A 27500-nucleotide genomic window follows, 5' to 3' on the forward strand; every position below is an offset into this window, starting at 1 on the left:
GGTAAGTAAACGTTATTTGGGGGAAAGAGTGATGTGAGAAATCTATGACGGGACTACTTAAGGGCCTACTGACATATTTTTTGGGGTGAGTTGCTAAGGATGTAATAGTTAACTAATTTGAGAGAAATTTGGCATTATTTTGGTCAGTTTCTAACTTTTGTAAACCAATGACCCTAAATATGACGTCATCAAGCCACGCCCATGGTCACGTGACCAATAAAAGAAAACTCTAAATTTGTCTACGTGCTACACAATTTGGGTATTTCATCAGTGGTTTCATAATTAATTTGTATTTGTTTTTGAATCCAGCCAAGCGTGGTTTTCTTTTTATTTTGAAAAGTGTTCTTTTTAGAGAGATAAACGATACTGAAATATCCATAAAAGTTTCAAAAAAGATGATTTGAAAAAATCAATGCTTACCTATATTCTGTATTTGGAGGTGAAATGTGCCATATGAAAAAAAATTGATTCAAGTTAAAGACCGCCGGAAATTTAGGTTTTTTGTCAAACCGGAAGTCAGTTCGTTTGCGCATGCGCAGTTGATCTGAGAATGAGCGCGAGAAAGGGCGAGGAAAAACCTTGGGTGGAAACACCAGTTTGTGCGGTGATTTTTGCTTGTGGGTGGGTTTTCTGGTCAGCTCACAATATGATGATCTCAGTCACCGGAAGTAACATTTCACTTCCCTAGCAACGCTCGAAAAATCCGTCCGTGGGACCTTAATACCCTCGCCAAATTTCGTCTTGATATGATTACCCTAACTGTATCTAAGGACAAAATATCTTAATTTCTTTCAAAAACGGAGAAACTATTTCGAGCGTCCTTAATTAATACGCCGTTGTTTTGCCGCGCGCTGTCTGATCAATATACGTGTAAAGGTCAATGTTGGGATGCAGCCGCACCGTAAACGACTGAAATGTAGCGGGACATTCCATTTATAATCCGAACCCCCCCTATGGATGATTAGATTCCTACTGGTCGGATTTTTGTCGGAACCCTTTGAAAAAACCTTTCCTACCCCTTCACTTTTTTGTCGGTGCCTTTGAAAAAGATTCCTACCGGTGGAATTCTGATGGACCTCATCCATAGGGGGGAAGGGGGGGGGGGGGTTGGATTATAAATGGAATGTCCCAGCTAAATGTGTTTCATCACGGTGTATTAAACCGGCACAGATAGTTGTTTTTCAAACACTACGTTAAAGAATTGGCAAGTAAATCAACGGACGTGATGCGTTTCACCTTTAAGTTTGGTTTCCAAGAAGGTATTTATTAAAAGTCGTGTAGCGCTTGAATCTTTAATTATTAGTCATTTTTTTATGGCCGATAGCGACATCGAAAAGCCAAATTTCCGATATTAATTTGGAGAAGCACACTTAGTCAAATCGAGGTTTGGGCCATTGGCCTTCGTGGAAGATGCGGCGCAACTGAACGTACTGACGGTCCTTCCAATTCGTTTCTTTTGAGTCAGGAGAACGACTTTAGAAATAAAAACGTTTTCACAAGCAATTGTTTAAGGAATACGAAGAGATTTGAAAAGTCGTTCTCATTTGCATCAAATCACAAGTGAACGCAGGTCGTACGTGGTAAAACGGTTTCGCAATTTCAATGTGGTTACACGATTATTCTTACCTTTACAAGAATTTCTCCGATATCTGTGGATCCTGGCTGAATATCTGTCAGGGCAAACATCCTACAAAAAGGGCACGTCCGGTCACCGTGTTTCTTGGTTCACAGCAGCATCGGAAGCGTTTACCTAAATGCACATCCAATGGACCATGCAATGGCAGCCAGGAATCACCATAACAACTGTACAAAAAGTTTTAGTTACCCAGAGTCCTCGGGCTTTTTGGTCAGCGGGTTTTAATCCCTGGTGGTACGTACCCACCAGGGTGGATACGTTATGTACGGGGACATATATTGTACCGTGCACATAAGACGTACCTTGCTTACTTAGTCGCATAGTCGCATAACGCAAATACATAACGCATAACGTACCTACCCCCCTGGTGTCATCCGCTGACCAAGAAGCCCGAGGACTCTGGGTACGAGATTGTGTACAATGACAGAGCTGAAAAACGACTGCGCAAGTCACTGATCCCGCGGCACGAAACGCAGGCTCAAGGGCGCGCTCATTCAAAAGGAAGACCTTAGATAACAATGACCTGGACCAGGTTGAGTCCGCGATTCTCGAAGTGTCATGCGGACTTTCCCATAAAAATGCCCTTGAAGCTCATCAAAATGGCGGCGATAGAGTAGAGTGCTCCACTTGTAGGATACATAGTGTATTTAGTCTGGAAAATGTTCTGAAGAGCGTTTCGAATGATTTCACGGGTAAGTCGGCAGGAAGAATGCTTTTTAAATAAAATCTCAGACCTTTGCTGTGTGAACACTAGTTTTCTCTCGTGTTTCCGCTACAGTCATTGTTATTTAAATGATGCCTTTGATCATTTCTTAAATAACAAGGACCGGAGCCAGGTCATGTCTCGATGATTGGGGAGGGGAGAGGTTGGAATAATAGGGCTTTTTACAGCGATCTTTGCTGTCTGCGGAAGCTGTAAACAAAGATACATGCCAAATTCGAAGGAAATGGCGGTAAATACGCCCTCATGGAGTCAACAGTTCTCTGAGAGCTTTTCTGATTATTCGGGATATGTTACGAACTTGGAAGATGCTATCAAACTTATAAAGGGGTATGAAGTCAATACAACGAGTTCATTTACCGTTACATACCAGACTAGAGGTTTTGGAAAGTCTCCAATAGGTAAGATCTCTTTTTTTGTTTTTAATCAATGCAAGTTTATTATAGGTCTTATTATTTGTTTCCAAAAATGTTATTGTTATTGACCGTTTTTGGCAATTATGGTGACTAGGGACTGGGATGGGGCCATGGAATTTGTAACAAAGGAAATTATTGTAAATTCTTACCCACTTTCTACGATGGAAATGATAAATTAAATTACTCACAAAATGGAGCTTTTTCAAGAACTTAGGAAATAATCACCCTTTCCTTTAAGCCCCTCCCACCCACCCCAGGTTTGCAAGCTGGGGCAAGGCATCTCCAACAAGACTCCATTGAGATCCACCTAGGGTTGCAACAGACAAGAGGTATTTCCCAGTGGCCACTGGTCAGGCACCTGTATTCTAGGACATGTATATTCTAAAAGATGGAGCATTATTAAAATATTGAATAGCCATTTTTCTATTTTTTTAATACACTTCACTTGTCAAAAACAAACAGTTTTGGCTAAACAGGTCAGTTTTCACTCAATTTTACATTAAATGTCAGTGAATCATTTAGTAGTCAGTGCACAAAAATAATCACTTCCAATCACTGTAATCTAGTCTAACACTTTCAGTTGCTACAAAATTCCTTGTGTTGCTCATGGCTATTCCTCTCTTTGAATAACTTTTCCTCTTCACTATGTATCAGTAACATTATTATGATAGGCCATTCGGTTGCAACAGTAAATACAGAGAATGGGAGGAAAACTAAAAAATAATCCAAGGCATCATATTTACTGGAAAGATGTCCAAGCAACGAAGGGAGTGCATCTAGAATTCGATGGGATTCCTTTCGTAATCCTTTGACACAAACTTTGGAGTGCCAAAATGGTCCAGATCGCAACAGGGCACTAAAAAGAAAACAGTCATTATTATAATAATCAGGGGTTTCAATAAGCACCGACGGCCGATGAAAAGCGTCGGCTGCATCGCTCAGAGAAGTCGGCTACTTTTTACCCTACATTGAATTAATTGAAGGATTCCGTCAAACCTGAAGTAAAATTAATTTTTGATCGACTTGAATGTACCTTTTTTAACCTCAATTTCAAAATAATTATCAGATTTGATATTGCCATCTTTGAGCTACAGTGCACGGCTATAACATTTTTCCGCATTTTGGCCTAGACCAACCGTCACATTTTTTACGTAATTCAATTACGTTTAGTTACGTCCCCAAACATATCAAGACGTTTAATGTAAAACAGGTCGTTATTGAGTAATCGTGGCATCAAGACTTGTTTTCCAAAAACAGTAAATTTTTCGTTAGTTTCATCGGTTAAGCCTTTTCATTTGTTCAGATTAAAATGACATATTCTTATCTTTCGACAGAACTGATTTCTCATGTTGAGAAATGTTGAAATTCGCGCTTGAAAAAACGCGCAAAAAAGGTTTGCCGTTCCCGGCAGCTTGAAATTGGTAGTAATGATGACATGAAGTTGTCGAAACATCATAATTTTATAACGTTAAAAATCGTTAATTTTCCTTTTGAAATGGTTTTCCAAATCTTTCTTCGCTGGAAATTATCAAAAGAATGCGCTTAATTGCACACTCAGTGTCTCTGTTGATTAGAAATCTTCCTTCATCTTCAGTGCTGGAAATCACATTTCAGAGCTTCCAGATTTCACAATCGTCTGGGGGAGCATGCCCCCAGACCTCCCTAGACGAAGTAACGGCCCCTTCTTGATACAGTCGGCTACTAGACTCAAACCAGCTGCCTACTTCAAATTTTATTGAAACCCCTGAATAATAATACATTATTATAATAATACATTATTATAATAATGCATAGGCTTTACATACTGTGGTAAATTATTATTATTATTATTATTATTATTATTATTATTATTATTGAATATTATTATATCAATGCACATTATTAAAAGAAAAGATATATACGATGATTCAATTTTACCTTTTTGCTAAGTGACTGTTACTGATACATAGTGAAGAGGAAAAGTTATTCAAAGAGAGGAATAGTCATGAGCAACACAAGGAATTTTGTAGCAACTGAAAGTGTTAGACTAGATTACAGTGATTGGAAGTGATTATTTTTGTGCACTGACTACTAAATGATTCACTGACATTTAATGTAAAATTGAGTGAAAACTGACCTGTTTAGCCAAAACTGTTTGTTTTTGACAAGTGAAGTGTATTAAAAAAATAGAAAAATGGCTATTCAATATTTTAATAATGCTCCATCTTTTAGAATATACATGTCCTAGAATACAGGTGCCTGACCAGTGGCCACTGGGAAATACCTCTTGTCTGTTGCAACCCTAGGTGGATCTCAATGGAGTCTTGTTGGAGATGCCTTGCCCCAGCTTGCAAACCTGGGGTGGGTGGGAGGGGCTTAAAGGAAAGGGTGATTATTTCCTAAGTTCTTGAAAAAGCTCCATTTTGTGAGTAATTTAATTTATCATTTCCATCGTAGAAAGTGGGTAAGAATTTACAATAATTTCCTTTGTTACAAATTCCATGGCCCCATCCCAGTCCCTAGTCACCATAATTGCCAAAAACGGTCAATAACAATAACATTTTTGGAAACAAATAATAAGACCTATAATAAACTTGCATTGATTAAAAACAAAAAAAGAGATCTTACCTATTGGAGACTTTCCAAAACCTCTAGTCTGGTATGTAACGGTAAATGAACTCGTTGTATTGACTTCATACCCCTTTATAAGTTTGATAGCATCTTCCAAGTTCGTAACATATCCCGAATAATCAGAAAAGCTCTCAGAGAACTGTTGACTCCATGAGGGCGTATTTACCGCCATTTCCTTCGAATTTGGCATGTATCTTTGTTTACAGCTTCCGCAGACAGCAAAGATCGCTGTAAAAAGCCCTATTATTCCAACCTCTCCCCTCCCCAATCATCGAGACATGACCTGGCTCCGGTCCTTGTTATTTAAGAAATGATCAAGGCATCATTTAAATAACAATGACTGTAGCGGAAACACGAGAGAAAACTAGTGTTCACACAGCAAAGGTCTGAAATTTTATTTAAAAAGCATTCTTCCTGCCGACTTACCCGTGAAATCATTCGAAACGCTCTTCAGAACATTTTCCAGACTAAATACACTATGTATCCTACAAGTGGAGCTCTCTACTCTTTCGCCGCCATTTTGATGAGCTTCAAGGGCATTTTTATGGGAAAGTCCGCAAGACACTTCGAGAATCGCGGACTCAACCTGGTCCAGGTCATTGTTATCTAAGGTCTTCCCATTCAAAAAGACTATCTGTTCGCCGGAAAATGACAGCCGTTGATTAAATCAAAAAAATAAGGTCGCTGTTTGAAAGATAAGGATTTTGTCACAATTTTTGACGAGTTTTGATGTTTTCCAAAAATTGAAGGGGTGTACAAATTGTGTAAAAATTGTTTTCGCGTGGTAAATGCACCTTTCGTGTGACTATACGGTGAATGGAGGTAACGAGCGCTGCAATGCTTACTTTTTTGACAGTGTTGGCTTTTGTCGCAAGTTTCTCGAACGGTTTTTGCAAGTTCTTGGTTTTCTGGGAGGACCAGAAATTCCCTTAAACCCTGTTTTGGCGATGTTCTGCCGGTGGAATTGGTGAGAGCTTCGAACTTATCGGTGGAGACTAGTTCGTCGAGTGGTTGCGATACAGGACAATGCCTCTTTGTCTGTGTCGGTAAAGAGACATTGAAAAACCTTATGACGTTCCAGATACTCTCTATAATACTCTGAACAATAAAGGAAGACAACTGGTGAATTATAGACCGGGTGGTGAATGGTGACACGCTTACAAAAGATATTTTGGCAAGCATGCTTAAAGCGATATTAAAATGGAGTATGCAAAGATGCAAGAACTCAGGCAAATTGACTTCCACGTTGCTCCAAATTTTAATACGAATTTATAATTATCATGAAATACATCTTTCGCTCTTTACACAGCATTTTTTGTTAAATTTATAGAAGAGCGATGAAAGCCAGCCCCAACAGAAACTGAGATAAAAAGGTGAAAAGATTATACACAGAATGATACACAGAGACAAGTCAAAAAAGTGATTCATCCTGTAAAGCCCACTTACTGAGATTAAGCAGATCAGAGAAAATTAATTTGCCCCTGATTTGCTTGCCTTTTAAAATAAAAATTCATCAGATCCTAACCTGATCAAGAGACGTCATTGATGTTATTTTTCTTTCAGAAAGTAAATCCTTTTTTCCATATTTAACAATTGACAAGAAACTACAAAAATTTTACAAGGATCAGTTCAGACAACACAGTGCATATTGCAAAACTGATCTAAACTTGAGACATTTCACACATGCATGCTACATTGCACTTGATGGGTTTGAACAAAATCTTTAGAGCATAGACAACTAGGAAAGATCCCTGAAAGGGGCATTCCACAAAATTAATATTTTCAGCTGTATAGCAAGAAGTTCACTCAAGCATTATCTGCCGACTGGCGTAGGTGGTATTATCCTAAAAAGATGATTGTATATTAAGTAGATGGAATCCAGTCATCAGTATAATACACATATGCAAGGGCTATTCCATGTGGGTCCCAATGCTCAAGAAGATGTTTGTTTTTTATTTTAATTTTTTCTCTGACAACTTGTCATTGAATGTGTTTGAAGGTGTTCTGGGTTTCGACGTCACTACATGTATCTGAAGCATTACTGGGTTGGCAACTCATCAGATCAAAAGCATTCGCAAAGTTTGCGTGCAGGTGTAAACAACATGCATTTGTGATGTTTTTGCTTGAATATGTTGTCCCCATTTTTTTTATAAGTACAACATTTAAAAAAGTGGCATCGTAAAGCTCTGTGAGGGTCCAAAAAGTTCATAACTGAAAAAAGGTTAAGGACTGGTATTCAGTTCCAAGAAGAAACTGAAAAGTTTGACAATGTGAAGAGTACTAAAGAAACTGCTTAACACTCAACAGCATTGTCTGGATTACTCAGTGACTTTTTCCAGTCTTTTGTTCCACACTACCAACATGGACAAAGTGAACTCAATAAGATTATTGTGGTTTATTGCTGAGAAAAAAAGGCTGAATTTCTTCTCGCTCCTTTTAGAGCTAATATTTCACAAAACTGCCGCAAATAATACCAGGTGGATCCATCTCCCTAAGGACAAAAAACGAAAATGAATGTTATTGTCCATGAGATGCATATTACAATGCTATAATCTACAATATCATAATGATATTATTATTTTCCTAGACACAGGAAACTGCACATATCAGTTTTTATGGGGGCTGTGAAAATTAGTTCAAAAAGTCATTCTTATTACACAACCAAGACAAAGAAAACATGATGAGCTAACCATATAAACATACTATAAACCACACATAAACCAATGACCCTTAACTGTTTGCCTTAACACATGTTCTTAAATTTTTTGAGTCTAACCATAATTTTGCCTTGGACGTTGGGTTGAACATAGATTTGCAAATAATGGCCAGTCAAGGGGGAAAGAAAAATACCATCTTCCAAGTTTTGACATAGATGTTGACACCAAGTGTGTTGCATTATTACAATAATGATAGATCATTATTATTTGGCGATTGTGGAAGCTAGACTACAATTAATGCCACGTTGAAGCAGTATTTCCCTGTCAATAATCCTAGGATTAACAGGAAGCAGGGCCTGGACTTTGTACTTTTATTTAACAAATTGTTCTTTTCCTAATACATCGATGTTCCATTCATTAACGGGCCAACAGTCTCCCGAACATGGGTGTATCAGTTGATTGCACAGGGTATTTTGGTGGGCAAGTATTTATGATTCTGTAATCAAGCCTCACTATGGCAATAAATTAAACAATGTTATTGATCACACTACTGTGCAACTAGAACTTCTTCTGAATGTAATCTCAGAGGCCAGTCTTGCAACCAATTTACCTTTTCATTGAAGAAATGCCCTGAGACAGGGACAAAGAACTTCAATATTTTCTGTGTAGTTCTGGCCAGTACTTGTGTTCATTCCAACTTCACAAGTTGGCAAGGTGTTTTCTTTTAGAAGGCTGCCTTTATGGGGGCAGTCAGGAGGTTAAGTGGCAATTGCAGAGTGGTAGCACTCTAAATGAACTGCTGCCTTGGTTCAAGGAGAAGGTTGACAACTTTCAAATAATGCTCTTACAACATGTTACGTAAAGGTGATTTCAGAAAACCCTGCCCAAATTATCTTGTTGATGAAAACTGTTGAGATTGCATGGGCAATACCCTAGTGTGCAAACTGAACCAAACGTTGTGAACACTTCATGCTTCAGAAACAAATATGGAACACTCACCGTAGCCTCGGTTAGTTTCTGCAGCGCATATTCCCAAACAAATTTAACTGGGTTTGGATCTCAAGGCCCAAAAATTCCACACAAATATATTACACAGATCTGATGTGTCTCCTTAAATTAAATCACCACGATCTCACTTCCAAAATTCACACCGTCAAGAGTTATAAAGTGACACAGGCAGAAGACGAGATCAAACGATCGAAATGGACACTTCGCGTCTCATGCACGATTTGTGCTCCCTATCTGGCGCATGCGCAGTCGTTTTTCAGCTCTGTCGTGTACAATGTAACCAAGTTCCTGTCAAGCTCTAAAAGTAAGGACATGGAAAAAAGTGTCGGTGGCGTTTTGCTTGTGAACTGTAGCTCGTTCCTATCTTCAGATGACATTATCAGAGGTAACATTTGTTGCTTTGGATGAATTCTCCGAAGGCAGGTTATTCCCTAATCCCAAGTCAAGTACATGAAAGACTTAATTCAGTTATAGAAATATTTTTCCATTTTCATTGGCTAAGAAATGCAGTTTTCACGATCAGATAACAAAATTAAGAAGATATTTAACTTGTAATTCAATGCACAACGAGGCAACAAGCCAAACATTCTGTTTGGTCTTTGATCAAAGAATTAACGTCACAAATAACCAATCAGATGCGAGTATCGTGATTATTGCTTGCATCTCAAAGTTTTGTATTACTAATTATGTTATCAAATGATTTTTTCTAGCCACTTGAAATAAATTAATGAGCATTTAAAGGTCTTACAAAAATTACTTGTAGTAATTTATTCCAAATTGCTTTCAAAATCATGTACTTACTTTTACTAAGACCACAGGTAGCTTAAGTTTGATATATGAGTATCTGTGCTGTACTTTATTATGCAAGAGTAGAAATATAAGGATTTGTATTGGGAATTCCAAAAAATATTTACGATTTAAAATAAAAAATAGCTTACCTTGCTTCAGGCTTGTGTGTCTTGTTTCTGGTATGGTTTCTGGGTTGATTAAGAACAATTTAGGTGGTTAGTGATTCCTCTTCTATCCCTCTATGTATTCTTTCCCAAGCTTGGGCACAGAGACAATACTGAATGGAGTCACTGAAGGAAAAGGGTCATAAATGCACTCCCAAGGCTTCGATCACCTTGAAATCCCACATAGATCACAGACAATACATTCACTACCCATTCATCTTCTTCATTTGAGCCACTTGTACACTGAGAAAGAATTAAGGGCCGCCAAACTCTGCAAACATTTGCTTTGACAGACATCAAATGAGGCTTTTAATATTCGCTACATTACCAAAACTGTTGGAAGATCGCTTAGCAACCCATGATTGGTCAATGGTGACCAATGGTAAGGCTGGGTTGCCAAGCGAGACTGAATATTTTTTTGAATTTTGAGAAAAATGGTTTTCCCCATACAAATCCCTATATTTCTACTCTTTCATAACATAGTACAGTACAGCTACTCATATATCAAGCTTCAGAGCTACCTGTCATAAGACATGTATGTCCCATAGCTTGCCCGTAAGAGTGTAAAAAGATGTGTAAAGGTGATTCCCTTGTTTTGCATCGTGCATATCATACTGCACATAACATCGTGACTTTAAAGGCAACGGTGTTTCTTGCCGGCCATCTGAAGAGACACAACAAATGCCGCTTTTGATATTCAAAGCTTTTAACTCTTCTCAGTTAAGGACAGTGCCACCTAAAAAGAAAATTTTTTTTCGCAATGTGAAATGAAAATAGGGGGTAACCATGTATTTTTTATACTGCACACTTAGACAAAGAAACTCAATTTTTTCACAGTTTTTGTCAGCACAAACATTTACTTCCAGTAAAACAACAGTAACGTTTCCTCGAAGATCTACTCCTTTCCTGGAAGATCTACGCAATGGTGGTTGACCAACTGGGTGAGACGCACTAGCTTCGCTCTCTGGGATAGGGCTAAATGAACTTGTAGGATTAGCTTGCATGCCAGGGGAACTCACAGGTTTTGATGCAGACGGGTCAGAAGCATGAGCATGTGTGCGTGCAGCAGGCAGCTCTTGTTGGTGTTTGATGTCAGCGGGAGAGCTGAGACCACTGTTACAGGACTGATCATCATCATGGTTGATGACTGACTGGTCCAGAGTTTTAAAGAAAGAGGAATTTCTGGTAACCGTGTGATTCTCGTTTTGAGCGGTAATCATGCTGCCTTTCTTATCCACTACAGTCAAAGGGGTAGGGTCGTAAACAGTTGCACCTTTAGCGCAGTAAATGGTCTTTTCACGAGTACGGTTTCTCCAGATGAAATAGTGCTGGGTTTTACATAGACCTTGCTGTCGGCATGCGCCTTGAACTTGGATTTCTGCGAAAAATCGCTCCTGTGGACGATCTCCAACACAGGGTCAACGAAGTTGGTCTGTGGTAGCTTGTTACACACAGGACGTTTCAGTAACAATACTGCTGGGGCCACACCAGTGGTTTGATGAGGAGAGGTGCGATAGTTCCTCAGAATCGCTTGCAGTTTCTTTCTTCCACTTAAGCGCCTTTAAGACACTTCTTCGTTGTTTTCACGAATCTGTCCACCTCACCGTTGGCCCTAGGCCATAATGGGGTTACCAAGCGCCTGAGCAAACGTGGCAAACTCTTCTCCGCTGAAAGGTGGACCATTGTCTGATCTAACAATCTTAGGAGTTCCGAATGTACCAAATAGCTGATCTAACTTAGGTACAGTATGACAGCACTAGCGGACGTTGACGACACTGGTTCTACGAAGGGGAACCTTGAATAATCATCAACCCGTAGAAGTAGGGTTTCACCCTCAACATGTGCAAAGGCAATGCTTACTTCATCAAAAGGGCTGTCAGGAAGAGTTGATACTTGGGGTTACAACTTGGCACGGTAAACAGGCCTTGACCTTTGTTTCAACAATTTTGTCTATGCATGGGAACCACACCTTTTCTCGCAGGAGAGCCTTAGTTTTAACTATGCCCAAGTGACCTTCATGGGCAATGTCAACAATTCGTTCTTGTAGTGCACCAGGAACTACTAAACGATCCGATTTTAACAGGACAGTGTCAGTGCAGGTTAACTGCTCCTTGACTTGCTCATAGCGGGATAGCTCAGATAATGATACACCAGGTGGCGCCTTGTGCTAGCAACCAGATTTCATTGCAGATATAACTGCTTGTAGCACTAGATCCGTTGCGGTTGCAGATTCTACCTCAGACAGTGTTTAACAGCTTTTGGTACTGCATTTCTTATAATAAAAGAGATGTGGTCTTCAGACTCGATTTCATAATTGTGAGATTGCAAGTCTCCTACTGGGTGTCTCGAAGCATAATCTGCTGGGTTTGAGGCACCAGGGCGATATTCTACTGTGAATTGGTACTGCTGTAGCTCCATGAGCCAACGTTCTATCCTGGCGGACGGTTTAGAGGTGGGGTTGTTAAACAAGGAAACCAAAGGTTGATGGTCTGTGATTACTTTAAATTCCCCTCCATAGATAAAAAAGTGAAAGCGCTTTACAGCCCAGTAAACTGACAAAGCTTCACGATCAAACTGTGGATATCTAGCTTGAGTTGGTGTCAGTGGAGAACTGGCATAATGCAAAGGTGTCACTTCATTAGTCGAAACATCTTTCTGGGTCAGGACAGCACCTAAACCAATGGGACAACCAAGATGGAAGTAGGTTTCTTTGGATCAAAGTATCCAAGGGTAGTCTTGGTACATAGTGCCGCTTTTAAGTGTTCAAATGATGACTGTTCTTCCTCAGTCCACTGCCACTTCACTCCATTACAGGTCAGCTGTTGAAGAGGCCTGGTGATAAGTGCAAAATTCTTGATGAACCTAGAGCAGAATGCGGCAGAGCTAAGGAGGCTTCGTACTTCAGATACATTGGTTGGTGGCACAACATTTTCAAGAGCTTCAACCTTTTTAGGGTCAGGTGACATGCCCTTTTGAGAGAAAACATGGTCAAAGAAGAGCATAGTGGGAACTCGAAACTGACACTTAGGTAAATTTATTGTCAGACCACTCTCCTGGAGTTGACGGAACACTTGTCTCAGATGTCGGTCATGAGTGTCTTGGTCTGCGCCCCCAACATAGATGTCATCACTGATGTTCTTGACGCAGGGTATGCCACGGATTGCATTACCCACCTTCTTTTGGAAGATTTCTGCTGCGCACGAGAGACCAAAATTGAGACGTTTGAATTGGAACAGTCCAACGTGTGTAGAAAACGTTCTCAGTGCTCTTGAGTCGGGATGCACTGGTGGTACCCTTGATTTAAGTCCATCTTACTAAACACTTAACAACCGTTCAGGTCTGACACTACGTCATCGATGGTGGATATGATGTGTCACTCCCTGATGATAGCTTTGTTTAATGAACGCATGTCCACACAAATTCTAATCTCGTTCAGTCTATTCAGCTTGGGCAAAACAACAATTGGCGATACCCAAGGGGTGGGGCCTTCTACACGTTCAATGATGTCATCATTTTCGAGCTGTTTGAGTTTTCCCTCCACCTGCTTTCTTACATGGAAAGGGACTCGGTGATGTGGCTGAGCCACGGGTTTGACAGATTCATCTACATGTATGCGTGCTGGTTCACCTTAAGTTTGTACTTGCCCATTCCACTGGTTAGATTAGGAAATTCCTTGAGAAAATCTGGGGCATCAGGTGGCAGGCTAACAGGAGGTTCGACTGTACTGACAGCTTTAATAAGATTTAATGCTTGTGAGGTTGTCCAGCTAAGTATGGAGCTTGATGAACCCTTTGCGACATAGAATGTTTCCACGGATAAACAGCTACCACTGGTGACAGTAGCTCGGAACTTTCCACAAAGGGTTAGTGGCTTATCAGACATGTATGGATACACTTTGGCACTTGTTTCAACCAGTTGTGGCTTTGATTTAAGGCCATCAAAGTCTCTCTTGCTTAAGATATTCACGGTTGCTCCTGAATCTGCCATAATGCGGATTGGTGTGTTCATGATGGTGACCTGAAAGATAGGCTTGCCAGCTTCGTGTCCCTGTGCACCAATGTTAAAGTATACTCTTCACTGTTGTCACTATCAACACCGGCTAGAGATGACATTTCACTACTCGGAGACTCTTCCAACATCTGCAGACCTGACATGGTATTTGCCTCTTGACTTTTTCTTTGGGTGCGAAGATTTGGACCAATTATTGGGTTTGCCATGACAAACTTTGGAGAAATGGTTCATTTTGCCACAGTTCAAACACTTTTTACCTTGAACAGGGCAAGTTCCTTGCATGCAAGGGGAGCTCACAGGTTTTGATGCAGACGGGTCAGAAGCATGAGCATGTGTGCGTGCAGCAGGCAGCTCTTGTTGGTGTTTGATGTCAGCCGGAGAGCGTAGACCACTGTCACGGGACTGATCATCATCATGGTTGATGACTGACTGGTCCAGAGTTTTAAAGAAAGAGGAATTTCTGGTAACCGTGTGATTTCCAACACATAAACCACACCTATTGCTACGCAATCCAGACTTTGGTAGACCACGAGAATACTCTTTCTGCTGAACGTCGGTTGCTTTATTTCTACCATAGCCCAGTACATTGGATTGCTGTTTCTCCATCTCACTGGTCTGTTCGTCGGCGGTTTCCATGGCGCGAGCTACTTTCAACACGTTCTCAAGATTGAGGCTCTGTTCGATTGCTTTACGTCTCAGGTGAAGCGATGAGGTTCCTTGAATAATCTGCCACTTCATTTCCAGTTCGGGATCGGCGAATTGACACTTGTGTGCTAACAGCTGGAGACGTGTGTAAAACTCGATAATGTTTTCGCCAGACTTTTGCGTTTTCTGACTAAAGACATAGACGGGATAATCCACACACTTTTGAGGCTCGAAATGGTCAGCAAGAGCCTTTACAGCAGTCTTGTATTCATCACTTCCTTCCGGTGGTTCTGGAACAGTAAGGGTCTCAAACACATCACAGGTTTCTTCTCCCACGTAATGCAACAACATGGCTTTCTTTTTAGATGCTCGGGTAATGTTCATTGCTGTAAACATGTTGTCCAAACACTTGACATACTCAAAGCGAACGGGTACTGTATCTCTTGGTTGAAGATCAAACTCAGGAAAGGTCGGCAGGTTAACTGCCATTGCAGAGGCTGCTGAAGGCTGCGAAGGCGAAGTGGTTGATGAAGAATCTGCAGGCATTGAAAACCGGTTCCGGTTGATTTAACACTTTAAACACAAAGATTTCCGTTTTCGATGACTTGCATCCCATCCTCGTCGCCATTTGTGATGTTTTGAATGGATTTCAAAACAGGATGCAAATGATTAACAACGATTTAATAAACAGTTGCAAGAAGACGTGTTACAGCATAGGTGGACGCCATTATCGTTCTGTTCCATCTATCCCATAGTTCCTAGCAAACATCCAGTATCAATAACTTTCAGTTTATATGAACATTACAGTGGCAGCTGCTTGTGCAAAAAAAAATCAAATGCTTGCCTCATGCTTGGTGGTAAGAGCTTAATTTTTTAACAATAATAATTATGTATAAGATTGACTTTTGTTATTAAATTTATGAGAAAAACTAACGCGGAGAGATTTCGACGTTTCGATGACATCCTGTCATCATTATCAAGAAAATGAAGAATAAAATTTTTGAAGAAAATTTACATAAGTAAGTAGTCAAAAAACTAAACCAAAAACAATAGTCTATTGTTCTAAGCCAGTGAATCATCCAGTGACCTCACACAAAGGAAAACCCAAAGTCAAGTAAAAACTTTAGCACGTATTGAGTCTGATTGGATGTTAAGGCTTGGTCTGTACTTTTTGATCAGGAGCATCTCGTATACCAGACAGTCCATCTTTCCTTGGCATTTCCTCAGAACTGCAAAATTCTTGGCTAAGTCAAGAGGCTTGGCTAAGTCAAGAGTCAATCTTCTTCAAAAATTTTATTCTTCATTTTCTTGATAATGATGACAGGATGTCATCGAAACGTCGAAATCTCTCCGCGTTAGTTTTTCTCATAAAAAAAATAAATAATTATTGCACTGAAAGTATTGATCCCAGAACCTGACATGTGTGGTTGTCTTGGAATAATATACGACATTTGGTTTTCCTTATTAAATTTGATTACATGTACAATTTAACCTCCTGTAAGCAGACACCCTTGGAACTGAGGGTAACTGTCCACTTACAGGAGGTGTCCACTTATGGAAGGTTGAAAAAAGGTTGTTACAACAATTGTCTGGGAAATAAAAAACACTTCGAAGATCCTCAAGGAGGATTATCCTGTGAAATTTAATGGATTTCAATCTGGAAAAACAGCAGAATACGTTCATTTTGAGCGCTTTTCTATGAAGTGTGGAGCTACCTCTAAATTCAAGAGGGAATGCAGTTTCTTTGCGTGGTACTTAGAGCGGTTTTACTTTGGTTTAGCAGTAGTCTAAGAGCGGTTTTCAATTGAATGTCGAAAGTAATTATAATTAATAAATACCATATTATGGGCAAGTATTGGTGAGTTATTTTTGCATTCTAGAGAAAAATTATTGACAGTAATTTTTCTCTAAAAATGCAAAAATAACTCAACAATACTTGCCTATAATATGGTAGTAGGTGCTCCAAATTCCCGGATAACAACAACAACAAAGGCGGGCAATGTAAACAAGTGCACAGTAACAATAGGTGGCACCATCCTTGAGGTAGCTGTAAAACAAGGTAAACAAGTAATGCTCTAATAAGGGTCGATCGGCGCCACAACATTGTATCATGTAGTTGCAATATTGTGGTACCAAATGAAACACAAATAATTGCTGAACAAGATACAGTCATTATTGAGATGTAATATGCCACCGTAGCAACAGGCAAGTACTGAAAAAACACCCTTTATTTTGTCTTTAGTTGGTTATATCTTAAAAACGAACTAGGTGACCCCCATTTTTTATTTCTGAAAAGTAATCAGGTATGGTGGACCCCCCTCCCCCCCCCCCCCCCCTTTAATGGTTAATTTTAAGGGAAAAAAAAGCTGGATAGTAGAAGGTAGTATTTACATAAAAAAGACGTGAAACTGCATTTGGAGCCAGACACTAAGTTCATCAGGTTTCAACACTTCAAGGCTTAATTTTATAATAGTGCAACCAATTCTGAAAACTATTACAATTTCCACCTAGAAATGTTCAACAATAAAAGACCAGAGCCAAAGCACATTTCAGACTGCTTAAATGCATACCTATGGCAAATAGAAAACAAGTACTACACAGCTGACATCCATCTTTGTACCTGCTCTGTGACTTCTCCTCCCAGAAACCATGAGTGTGGATTTGCTGAAAATTTGTTTTTTCAAAGTATAATTATTGTCTTCGATGAAAATGAGGTAAGGCAACTTCTCTTTTGGTTTTTTTAATGTAAAAAGAATTTGAGATTCTGTATGGAGGTTTTGCAAATGAATTTATTAAGAACAGTACCGATCATAATAATTACCGGTATTAATATCTGACTATAATGTTATTTATACTGATGGAACAGGGTTTTAAGATAATGTCTCCAGGCTCAGCCTACTCACGCATGCTGTTCCCTTTTTAGTTGTGGTTAGGTTAAAAGCATATCACCGACTAGAACGTTAGGGGTCATAATATGCAAGTTTGTCACTCGCTCAGTTGAATTCAAATCCATATGGCAACGTAATACGTTGAAATATTCAACGACTTCTCTTGGTTTGTTCTGCCGGGATTGATACGCGTTGCAGTCAGCATGTGTTACCAGGCCATAATGTTCAGGGAAAGACTTAAGGTGTCACTGTGCTATGTGTGTTAAAAATGAATGCAAAGAGACATTTGTTCGTCGCTCTACCAAGTTCACAGGTCCATTCATATTAGCAAAGGAGCATGCTGTGACATTGCCGTGGAGAGTGACAATAAATTTTTATTGTGTTCACCTAAAGCAAACTTAACTGCACTTTTAGTTTATTATTATTTCATCATTCCATTGGTTATTATTCAATACCTATAACGTATACTTGTAACACATTTAAAAGCTAAAGGTGCTTAAATGTAAAAGACAGGGTTAAAACCTCTCGATAGCTGTGTTTCCATAGTTGAGAAATATCCAGATGTTTTCGCCATCACCTTGTTGTAGTTGAACAGCGAAGCATTCCTTTACGATAAGAATCGAATTGACCTCTTTTAGCTTGCACGTTTTCCCGTTGCAGACCATGTGATGTTCTCGAGGGAATTCTCCTCAAGCACGTGCATAAGACGACATTTGAAAGAAACTGTTCTCTAGAGTAACATCCCATGGTCTGAGATCGGAAAAACAAAACGTACAAGCTGAAGAGGTCAATTTCTTCTTTCCTAGCAAAATAGTTATCCTGAACCTTGTAAAAAGTTTAAAGGAGCCGAAAACACTGGTTGCGATTATTTTCACCAGGCTCTTTTGCATCTACAAAATGCTACTGAATACAGCATGTCTCATGATCCATTCCAGATTTTGTGAAAGGTTGAAAAGTTTTGGAAACAATCCTTGTTTTTACTTACCGCAAACATTCATAGCTGCTTAATACAATAGTTGACCCTTATGAAAATGATGTGGTGTAGCCTGCCAATGATAACACATTCTTTTTACTGGGTTGCCTATGGCAAACCCAGTCGAGGTCTGCGTTTTGTTTGTTTGTTTTCTTTTTTTTAGTTTTTACTGGGTTGCCCTATGGCAAACCCAGTCTAGAAATGGAGGGCATTTGTTCGGTGTTATTTTTTTTTTCTTCCGTGTCGGTAAAAGTCTTGCCTGTCACTCCCCTGGTAAGTGGTATCTTTGTGCATCGGAGCCTTCTGCGCGTATTTTCTTAGGATCGAGAGGGTAGTGGAACTGCGTAGATTCCTCTGGTGGACACAGTAGAACAATTAACTTAGCCTGCAATGGCGTCGAAAGTCATGGATCCTTAAACAAGTCAGTTGGATAAACTACGCAGGCGGTGAAAACCAACACCTGGAATCTCAAAAGCGACGAGTAATGGACTTCGACAACAATCTGTCGCCCGTCGAGCAGAAATCAAAGTGAGCTGCATTTCTAAAATAATATTTACCAAGTGTGCTGTTATGTAGAACACTGAAACCAAATGGAAAATTCTCTGGTAACTTATGGGTTCAACAAAGACAAGAGAACGAATCGAACACCTTAAGTGGATCTGTGTCAACTCTGCACAGTCTTCAGGTAATGTGACAGCCAAGAATTATTTGAAAGAAAGCTTGTCGTCCATTTTGTGCTTCATTATTCAAGGAAACGGTTCTTCATGGAAACGGCTTCATCCTGAAATTTTAGTTTGTTGTAATATTTCGCATATTTGACACGATTGAGTTTTTTCTCTTCACGCACGCAATAATAGCAAATATGTTGTTTGTTTCAAAAAATTGTTCGCTGGAAAAGGTGGCCTTTATGAATTCATCATGGTTTATTATATGTGTGCTGGATAGTTTTTATGGCAATAGTAAAGCATTTTCTTGTTATTCAAGGAAAATGTTCTTCAGGAAAGGGTTTGAACCTGAAGTACATGGTAATTTGACACGATTGAGTTTCTTGTCTTCACGCACGCAATGAAGTAGGAAGAGGTTTTCGCCTCTAATAGCAAATATGTTGTTTGTTTCAAAAAATTGTTCGTTGGAAAGGTGGCCTTTATGAATTCATCATGTTTTATAATATGCGAGCTTAACTGGATAGTTTTTATGGCAATAGTAAAGCATTTTCATGTCAAAATGAGGTTAGCGTTTTTGTGTTGTGCTAACTTAATTAAATATAAATATACATTTTGCCTCGTGAATTTGTTATTCTCGTTAACCAGCAATGGAAAGTCATTGCAACGCGAATGGCGTTTTAGTGCATCTTATGTTGTTTGTTTCAATAAAATGTTTCGCTGGAAAAGGATTCTGTGATATTTTCTGCCTGTAGTATTACAAAGCTGTCAGATGCTCAGAGGGCACGCTTATCAACATGTCAGCCCAGAAGCCAATGTTTCTCACTTCCCATTTATTTTCTTCAATCTTTCTGGGTTCAGTTATTTGCTAGTAACTACATGTCTTTTCAGGCTATTTACCCAAGGCTTCTACCATGGCACTACAATGATTGACAATACCAAAACAATATCGTGCATTGTTAGAGCTACATATTACGCAAGGACAGATTTTTTCGTCGTACGAACGTGTGAGAACCTGTGAGCCTAGGGCCTCTGCTGGTATGACTTCTGGGTGACCCCTTAAATACTTGCAAAAATTGTCTAGAACGGTGCACGTACCACAGGCAACCCAGTGTGCCCTCAGGGAGGGTCTTATTTTTTATTTATTTTTTTATTCGTGTCGGTAAAAGTCTTGCCTGTCACTCCCCTGGTAAGTGGTGTCTTTGTGCATAGAGCCTTCTGCGCGTTTTTTCTTAGGATCGAGAAGGTAGTGGAACTGCGTAGATTTCTCTGGTGGACACAGTAGCATCATTAATTTAACCTGCAATGGCGTCGAAAGTCATGGAACGCGAAGGGCGTTTTAGTGGATCCTTAAACAAAATATACCCTTATGGAGCTCAATAATGGAAAGTCAGTTGGATAAACTAGGCAGGAATCTCAAAAGCGACGAGTACTGGACTTCGACAACAATCTGTCGCCCGTCGAGACGAAATCAAAGTGAGCTGTATTTACCTGAAGTACATGGTAATTTGACACGATTGAGTTTCTTGTCTTCACGCACGCAATGAAATAGGAAGAGGTTTTCGCCTCTAAGAGCAAATATGTTGTTTGTTTCAATAAATTTTTCGCTGGAAAAGGATTCTGTGGTATTTTCTGCCTTTGTGAATTATAATATCATGTTGTGTATTGAATTTTCGAGCTTAAGGTTGAAATGTGATATGGAAGAAGTTTTTTAGTATTGCTCTGTAAGCTGGAAGGGTTCACAGGCCTGTTGGAAGCGTGCTTGAGTTTCAACAAAATGAGCCCCAAAATCAGTGAAGAATTGTGACGCAGTTGAATAATAAAGTAGCTTCTATTTCCAAAATGATGGAATTACCTGGTGATAAATAACGTCGTACGCGTCTTGGAGAGTAAATTTTGACTTTGCATAAACAAGAGTTGGGCGATTGTGATCTTTGTTTTGACTTCGCTCATTTCATTGTCAAACTTTATAACACTTGACAGAAAAAGAAACTTACAGAAACCCGTTATCTTGCCATCATTTGACACAGATACTTCACTGTTTGGCGAGTAAACATGCCGCGGTAACTTCATCACGGCGCCCGCTGAATTCCGGCGATGTCACTTTCGATTTTGCTGCGCCATTTTGAAATTTAGTTCATTTGGAAATTAGTCCAAGTGGCGGGGTATTCTACAGTATTGTGCATTCCTATTTCTGGGTACCGCGTACCGCGTAGCCGGCTACGTGGAATATAGTTCGAGTGGCGGGGTATTCTGCAGTTAAGCCGATTTTGCGATTTATTTGTGCAGCCAAAACGTACAATAACAAAATTGAACGTTGCAAAAATCCCCCAAAATGTTTGTCGCTGATCGTAACTTTTTATATTCTATATTCACGGTTCAAAATAAATGTTGTTTTCATGTCGTAAATATGTTATTCTCGAGCGATCGTCCTGGAAACTTCCTTCTGCTCTTTCTAAAAACTGTGGATCAATATTTATTTACTTTTGCATCAATATTTGTTTTTGCATAAAGCAAGCTAACAAAATCTGTACCTTGCTGAGTTCGCATTTGTTAGCGTTAATAGTATTTTCAGTCCGATGCTTCTGTGTTGAGAGGGGTATATTATTTTGGTCTCCCATCCAAACACTAATCCCGCCCAAGAGGGCTTAACTTCAGTGAACTTCGGTATTACAAAGCTGTCAGATGCTCAGAGGGCACGGTTAAACTTGTGGTCAAAAGAAGTTTATCAACATGTCAGCCCAGAAGCCAGTGTTTCTCACTTCCCATTTATTTTCTTCAATCTTTCTGGGTTCAGTACTTTGCTAGTAACCACATGTCTTCTCAGACTATTTACCCAAGACTTCTACCATGGCACTACAATGATAGACAATACCAAAACAATATCGTGCACTGTTAGAGCTACATATTACGCAAGGACAGGTCTGTTTCGTCGTACGAACGTGTGAGGACCTGTGAGCCAAAGGGCCTCGTCTAGTATGACTTCTTAATGACCGCCCAACTTGAAAAAAAGTGTCTGGAACGGTGCACGTACCACAGGCAACCCAGTGTACCCTCACGGAGGGTCTAGTTAGATAAAAATCAAACACGAATTCTGAAGTCATTGTTTCCCAACATGATCAGAAAGCAACTGATGGCAACAGAACTCCCATTTTGTAAGCTTCTCCACACTTCTCCTTTGATTTTTATTTCTGTCCACCTCAAACCATGCCCAGTATAGATTTAACTTTTTGTTTTTTTTGGTTATTACGTCGTAATAGCGTAAGGGCTACTCTCAAGAATAAAGTATGTTGATTGCCTTTAATACACGCAATCTTGGATTTCATTGTGGTTGCAGTCATAAGAATGGTGTAATACCTTTCGTAATCATGGAGGATATGAGCTGTTAGTAGTAACGTGCTCGTAATGGCGTAATAAAGTAATTGGCCTTTAGCACTCACGGGAACTGAGTGTTGAAAATTTAAAATGCGAGAGTAACTTATTCGTTGTAATAGCATTAAAAGCTTGTTCACTGGCGATAACGAATGGTATGGAAAGTGGATAGAGTTAGCGTAAGTGAACCTTGAAAACGTCGTCATAGCGTAATAATGTAACAAGCTTTTATTGCCTACGATAAACGATAACCGATCAATGCAAATGAAAAGTATGTGGATACTCAGTCGCAATGGCGTAATAATGTATAAATATGCCTTATCGAGCATAGCGCACTAAATTAAGGGAAAGTGTATGGATACTGTATTGTAATATCGTAATAATGTAATATTCATTTTGTACTCTCGATAACCAAGTCATGAGAATGAAAAGTGAAAATATATTCTGTTGTAATAGTGTAATAAGGTCAGTAATAATCCTTTAGTACAACAACAACCAGGCATTGAAAATGAAAAGTGTAAGTATGCTCAGTCGTAATGGCGTAATAATGTACAGTAATAAGCCTTTAGAACTCACTACAACCAAGCACTGGAAATGAAAAGTGTAAGTATACTCAGTCGTAATAGCGTAATAATGTAATAAGCCTTTAGTACTCACTGCAACCCGTCGTAAGAGGGTAATAACATAATAAGTCTTCAGTAATCACGGCACTCAGTGGTCATGGCATAATAATCCTTTTGTTATCATGATAACAGAGCCGTGAGATTGAAAAGTTTAAGGTTTTCTAACCTGCGCCCTCTCTTAAGAAAAGTCTGCTAGATCGCAGGTTATTTGGCATTCTAGAGGCCAGTCCATTTTACCACCGCGCCTCATGTTAAATAAATATTGTGATAAACAAGCAATATAATTACAATCTAAGTGGTTTGTCAGCGATATTTTTCAAAAGCATGTGATATTCCGCTTTCATTCCTTCATTTGTACCGAAAACCAGAGGTGTGAAGCACACCATTGCAACATCCAGCCCTTTCCTTCACTGTTAATCTTTCGTCTTCTTCTTGTCCTTTTTTAATTCCTTGAAGACTGCTGTTGTTTTGCTCTGATCACTTAGGTTGTGTTCTATTGGGATCAACTGTTTTTAGTTGGTTGGGTTGGTTGAGTTTTTTCGTGTTCTATTGGGAAAACACCGTTTTCGGTTGGTTAGGTTGATCAACTTTTTCAACCGGCATCATAGTCTATCAAACTTGGTTGAAACGGGACAGGTCTCAAAAACAGCTGAAAGGCTAAGGTTGCCTTTCAAGGACGACTGCGCAAAACAATAAACGCTGACTTATTGTTCACTGGCGTAAAACATGGCTGCCATCGGGAGGTTCTCCGATCTCTGTCGATAAAACGAAAGACCTTTTTCAGGCCAGTAAAACGGACGAATGTTTTGACTGCATAGTGCGTTTTATGCCAGCGAGATTCTCTTTTTAGTTGTGGGCCACCGTACTTTTTAGCCAACAGTGCTACGAGGGAAATTTCTTTAAAAATTTCAAGGTCAACGCGAGTCCAGGTTGCTGTGACAGTGTTGGAGCGGAAATTTGTTTGTGGAGCTTACCGGCTAATGGAGTACCATCTTGATTTCAATTCATGCGTTTATCTTTTAAATAGTGGAGCAAAAAATATATCACTAAATTTCCAAATGGTTTCTCTTTCGACTAAATATTTGCACACTGTTTCCGCGGGGCCCGCATCTAGCAGAGAATGTTAAGATTTTTGCATTTTTCTTCAAAATTAAGTTGTTGAAATGGCCATTCAAGTGGTCCATGGAGGCAAATTTATTAAGACGGAGGAAAAAACGGAAATGCATGACGTCCCTGAAAAGTTAGAAATGTATTTCAGTCGTTCAAAGATAAATTTTAAAGTGAATTTAGCACCAATGTCAAACATAACATGCCATATAAGCACCTCATATTGGGTACACTAGAAGGAAACCTTTTAGTTGCAATTGTATTTTGCTGTAGTCATTTCAAGCAAATGCCAATCGTTTGCTTCCCTCCAAATTATAGAAATAAACATAGATTAGGTTAACTCTGCATAGCCAAAACAACAATACCGGTATTCCAAGTTGAAAATTTGATTCAGAAATACAGCTCACTACAAGGAGGGATTTTACTGTAACAAAATATTACTACAGCTAATAATACACTTTCAACACATTGTAGTGGGTTAATGTGACAACAAAAATAATTAATCAAGAATTGGTTTTATCTTCCAGCAATAAAACAGCAGGAGGATATAAAATTAGGTATCTTCAAAGTTTAGAAAACTTGTTGAAGGTGATTCAGTGCTATTATCCAAAACAAATTTCATGCTGGCCTACTAAATACTTCCAGTGCAATAGATTATTTAACCTCTCTTTGTGGACTCTGGTTGCAACACAGTGGTTTCAATAATTTAAACCTACTTCCATTAGATTTAACTTTTAAAAAACTCCATAACTTCATATTTATGTAATAATTGTTCAAAGTCATCGAGCAAAAGCATACAAAGCTACATTTGAAAGGGGCGTAATCCCATGTTGGAGTTTTCTGGAGAAGGCTTTCACAGAAATAACTGCTGTTACCTTTCCATATGGAAAAAATATTTCAACATTAGGTGCAATGAATTTTTAGCAATTGCTTTAAAGAATACTAATCATTCCTACCATTTCCAAGGATGAATAAATTAAAGTTGAATGCAGTAAGTGTAAGAAGTAAAAAAAAGTGGCATATTTTTTCAAACTGTAATCTATTTCCATTCTTGATTTAGTCCCTGGATAGTATTAAACAATGGTGGTAAAGTAAACAAACTGCCCCAAGGGGGGCTCCCTTACGAAAATGACAGGGGTTCTTTTTGTTCCTTTTTGGAGGAAAAAATGTGGATTTGTACTGCCTATGATGCTGAGACCAAACAGCTGCAGTACATTTAAGGCTATCAATCTGAAAAATGACTGGAACTGCAAGACAATTTGGTACACGAACAAATAAGTTTAACCTATGAATAATTCATAAGTAAAAGTTATTTGCCGGTCATTTGTCACTTTAGAACTGGTTCCTCTAAGGGGTCAGATTTCTTTAGCCTACGTCCACAAAACAAGGTTCTGTTACCTTTAAGGGTTGTTTTTAAAAAAAACCAATAAGTGGCCTGCCATTTTTATAGGGAAAACCCCTCCTGAGCAAACTGCATCCTCATGTTTGGATTCCCATTGATTTAATGATATAGGCAAATTTGTTCTACAATATATACTCAAATACCATTATAGTCTTTATAGTTTACTCCTCGAGCCACCAGCTTCAACTTTGATACTTTGTTCTAAAAGCCAAAGCAACGCAAAGCATGGTGGAGGTGATGATTAATCACTTGTTTTGATTCAAATGAAGAAAAAGAAAGTCAAACTAATAATAGCACTTTAACCCTTTCACCCCTAAACCGGCATTTTACTCTGTCTAACACCAGATGATTTTATTTGTCAATGAGGAATCCCCAAGAGTCAATGGGTTAATCACTCACTAAAAAATGTCCCAATAAAAAAAATATTATGTTCCACTAACGACCAAAACTGTACTAATAATTTGAATTACAGCTAAGGTCTGTCAAATTTCCATCTGAATTACCTGACAGCTCTTACAGTACTTCTCAACATAAAGAAAATAAATTCTGTGGACTTAAACATTCCCAAATAGAAATGCTGTATATTCCAAATATTGTTACATAAACTCTTCATGATTTACCTGCCTCAGGAACTTAAAATCAATGAATATTTGGAATAATTTTCCTGGACTCCTGCAAACTATGTGCACTTTTTAATGGTTTGCCCTTTAAAAGTAACACTCAGAAATAATAATGCAAATACAACTGAGGCTGTTTTGCCTTATCTACAAGACAAGACAACAATATCCTTTATTCAAACACAATCAATATTAAAGCAATAATACATGCTTGTGGGGTCATGTGCTAACTATAATACAGATACACTACAGGAAATAAAAGCTTAAAACTAACTATGTGACAGACATAGGATATCTACACATAAGGGATAAGAAAAATAAATCAATTGCTATCCAAAGATCTTATTGCAAATACACCATAAGGTAACAGTTGATTGACAAGTTCATTGTGCAACATGGTAGCGCATGTTTGGAGTCCATCTGGACCAAGATGAGTAGTTATGATAACGACTCTAAACACCTTTTTTACCAAAATTATCTTACTGCCATCAAACCCAATGAATCCTTATGCATGGGACACCGTTTCTAGCTGCAGCTCCAAATCACATAATATATTAATAAATTTTGCCATCTAAGGAAAGAACAAACTTGTGGGGTGTAACCAAAAAAAGTCCCAGGCATTAATACTTCCTTTCAGCCTTTTCAGGAAAAACTATCCACTGTCAACCATACTTGACTCAAAACAGATTCCTTGATCCAACAACACAAGACAGTCCCCCAAAAACCAAAATTACATCATTAATGCTTCCAGAAAACAACAGTCTAAAAAAACAAAGATTTGCAAAACAGTCACGAACCTGAATCTATAGAGATCTATATACATCTGTACCTACACTTCTGTTCTTCCAAACATTATTTTAACATGGATTTTGATTTTGATTTTAAACTCAAATTAATTGCAAATCCATAACTTGGTAACTGCTTGAACGCTAAAAAGTACAATAACTTAGACATTCACCAGAAAAGGGAATATAAATGACCTTAAAATCGAACTTAAGACGAATCCAGTTTATTTTTACATCAAAAGAGAGCAGCGTACAAAGATAAATGGACGATATTAAAGCATTTCTTAACGTGAAATTACAATCATGATGGAGCTATAACGCTAGACGAACGTTAAGCGGAAAAAAAAATTGTAAACTATTACTCACAAATTAGTTTGCGAAGTCATCTTTTGCACACGATCCGACTTAGTCTCG

At 38.9% G+C, this 27500-nt stretch overlaps 2 protein-coding genes and 1 long non-coding RNA gene across 10 annotated transcripts in view; 1 reads left to right on the top strand and 2 right to left on the bottom strand.

Annotated features, from left to right (window-relative positions):
• The window catches only part of LOC138039004 (IQ domain-containing protein H-like), a 182280-nt gene extending 180447 nt beyond the window's left edge, over nucleotides 1-1833 (bottom strand). The window contains exon 1 of the mRNA XM_068885137.1: nucleotides 1627-1833. Within this exon, the coding sequence (XP_068741238.1) occupies nucleotides 1627-1686 (60 nt within the window). The 5' untranslated portion in view covers nucleotides 1687-1833. The remainder of the gene's footprint in view (nucleotides 1-1626) is intronic.
• Nucleotides 1834-1935: 102 nt separating this feature from the next.
• The window catches only part of LOC138039009 (alpha- and gamma-adaptin-binding protein p34-like), an 83962-nt gene continuing 58397 nt past the window's right edge, over nucleotides 1936-27500 (top strand). For 2 of the 8 annotated variants that reach the window (XM_068885149.1, XM_068885148.1), the window contains exons 1-3: nucleotides 1936-2049; nucleotides 9316-9433; nucleotides 17169-17371. In XM_068885149.1, the coding sequence (XP_068741250.1) occupies nucleotides 9361-9433; nucleotides 17169-17371 (276 nt within the window). In that variant the 5' untranslated portion in view covers nucleotides 1936-2049; nucleotides 9316-9360. The remainder of the gene's footprint in view (nucleotides 2050-9315; nucleotides 9434-17168; nucleotides 17372-27500) is intronic. The other 6 variants (XM_068885145.1, XM_068885144.1, XM_068885147.1 and 3 more) reach the window with 5 other exon arrangements.
• On the bottom strand, nucleotides 7764-9309 carry LOC138039015 (uncharacterized). The gene is made up of 2 exons (XR_011130347.1): nucleotides 9040-9309; nucleotides 7764-7874 (listed from the first exon to the last, which is right to left on the bottom strand). It is a non-coding gene; the product is annotated as an uncharacterized lncRNA (long non-coding RNA).

The sequence above is a fragment of the Montipora capricornis genome, chromosome 2 (assembly GCF_036669925.1).
Source record: "Montipora capricornis isolate CH-2021 chromosome 2, ASM3666992v2, whole genome shotgun sequence".
Taxonomy (NCBI): domain Eukaryota; kingdom Metazoa; phylum Cnidaria; class Anthozoa; order Scleractinia; family Acroporidae; genus Montipora; species Montipora capricornis.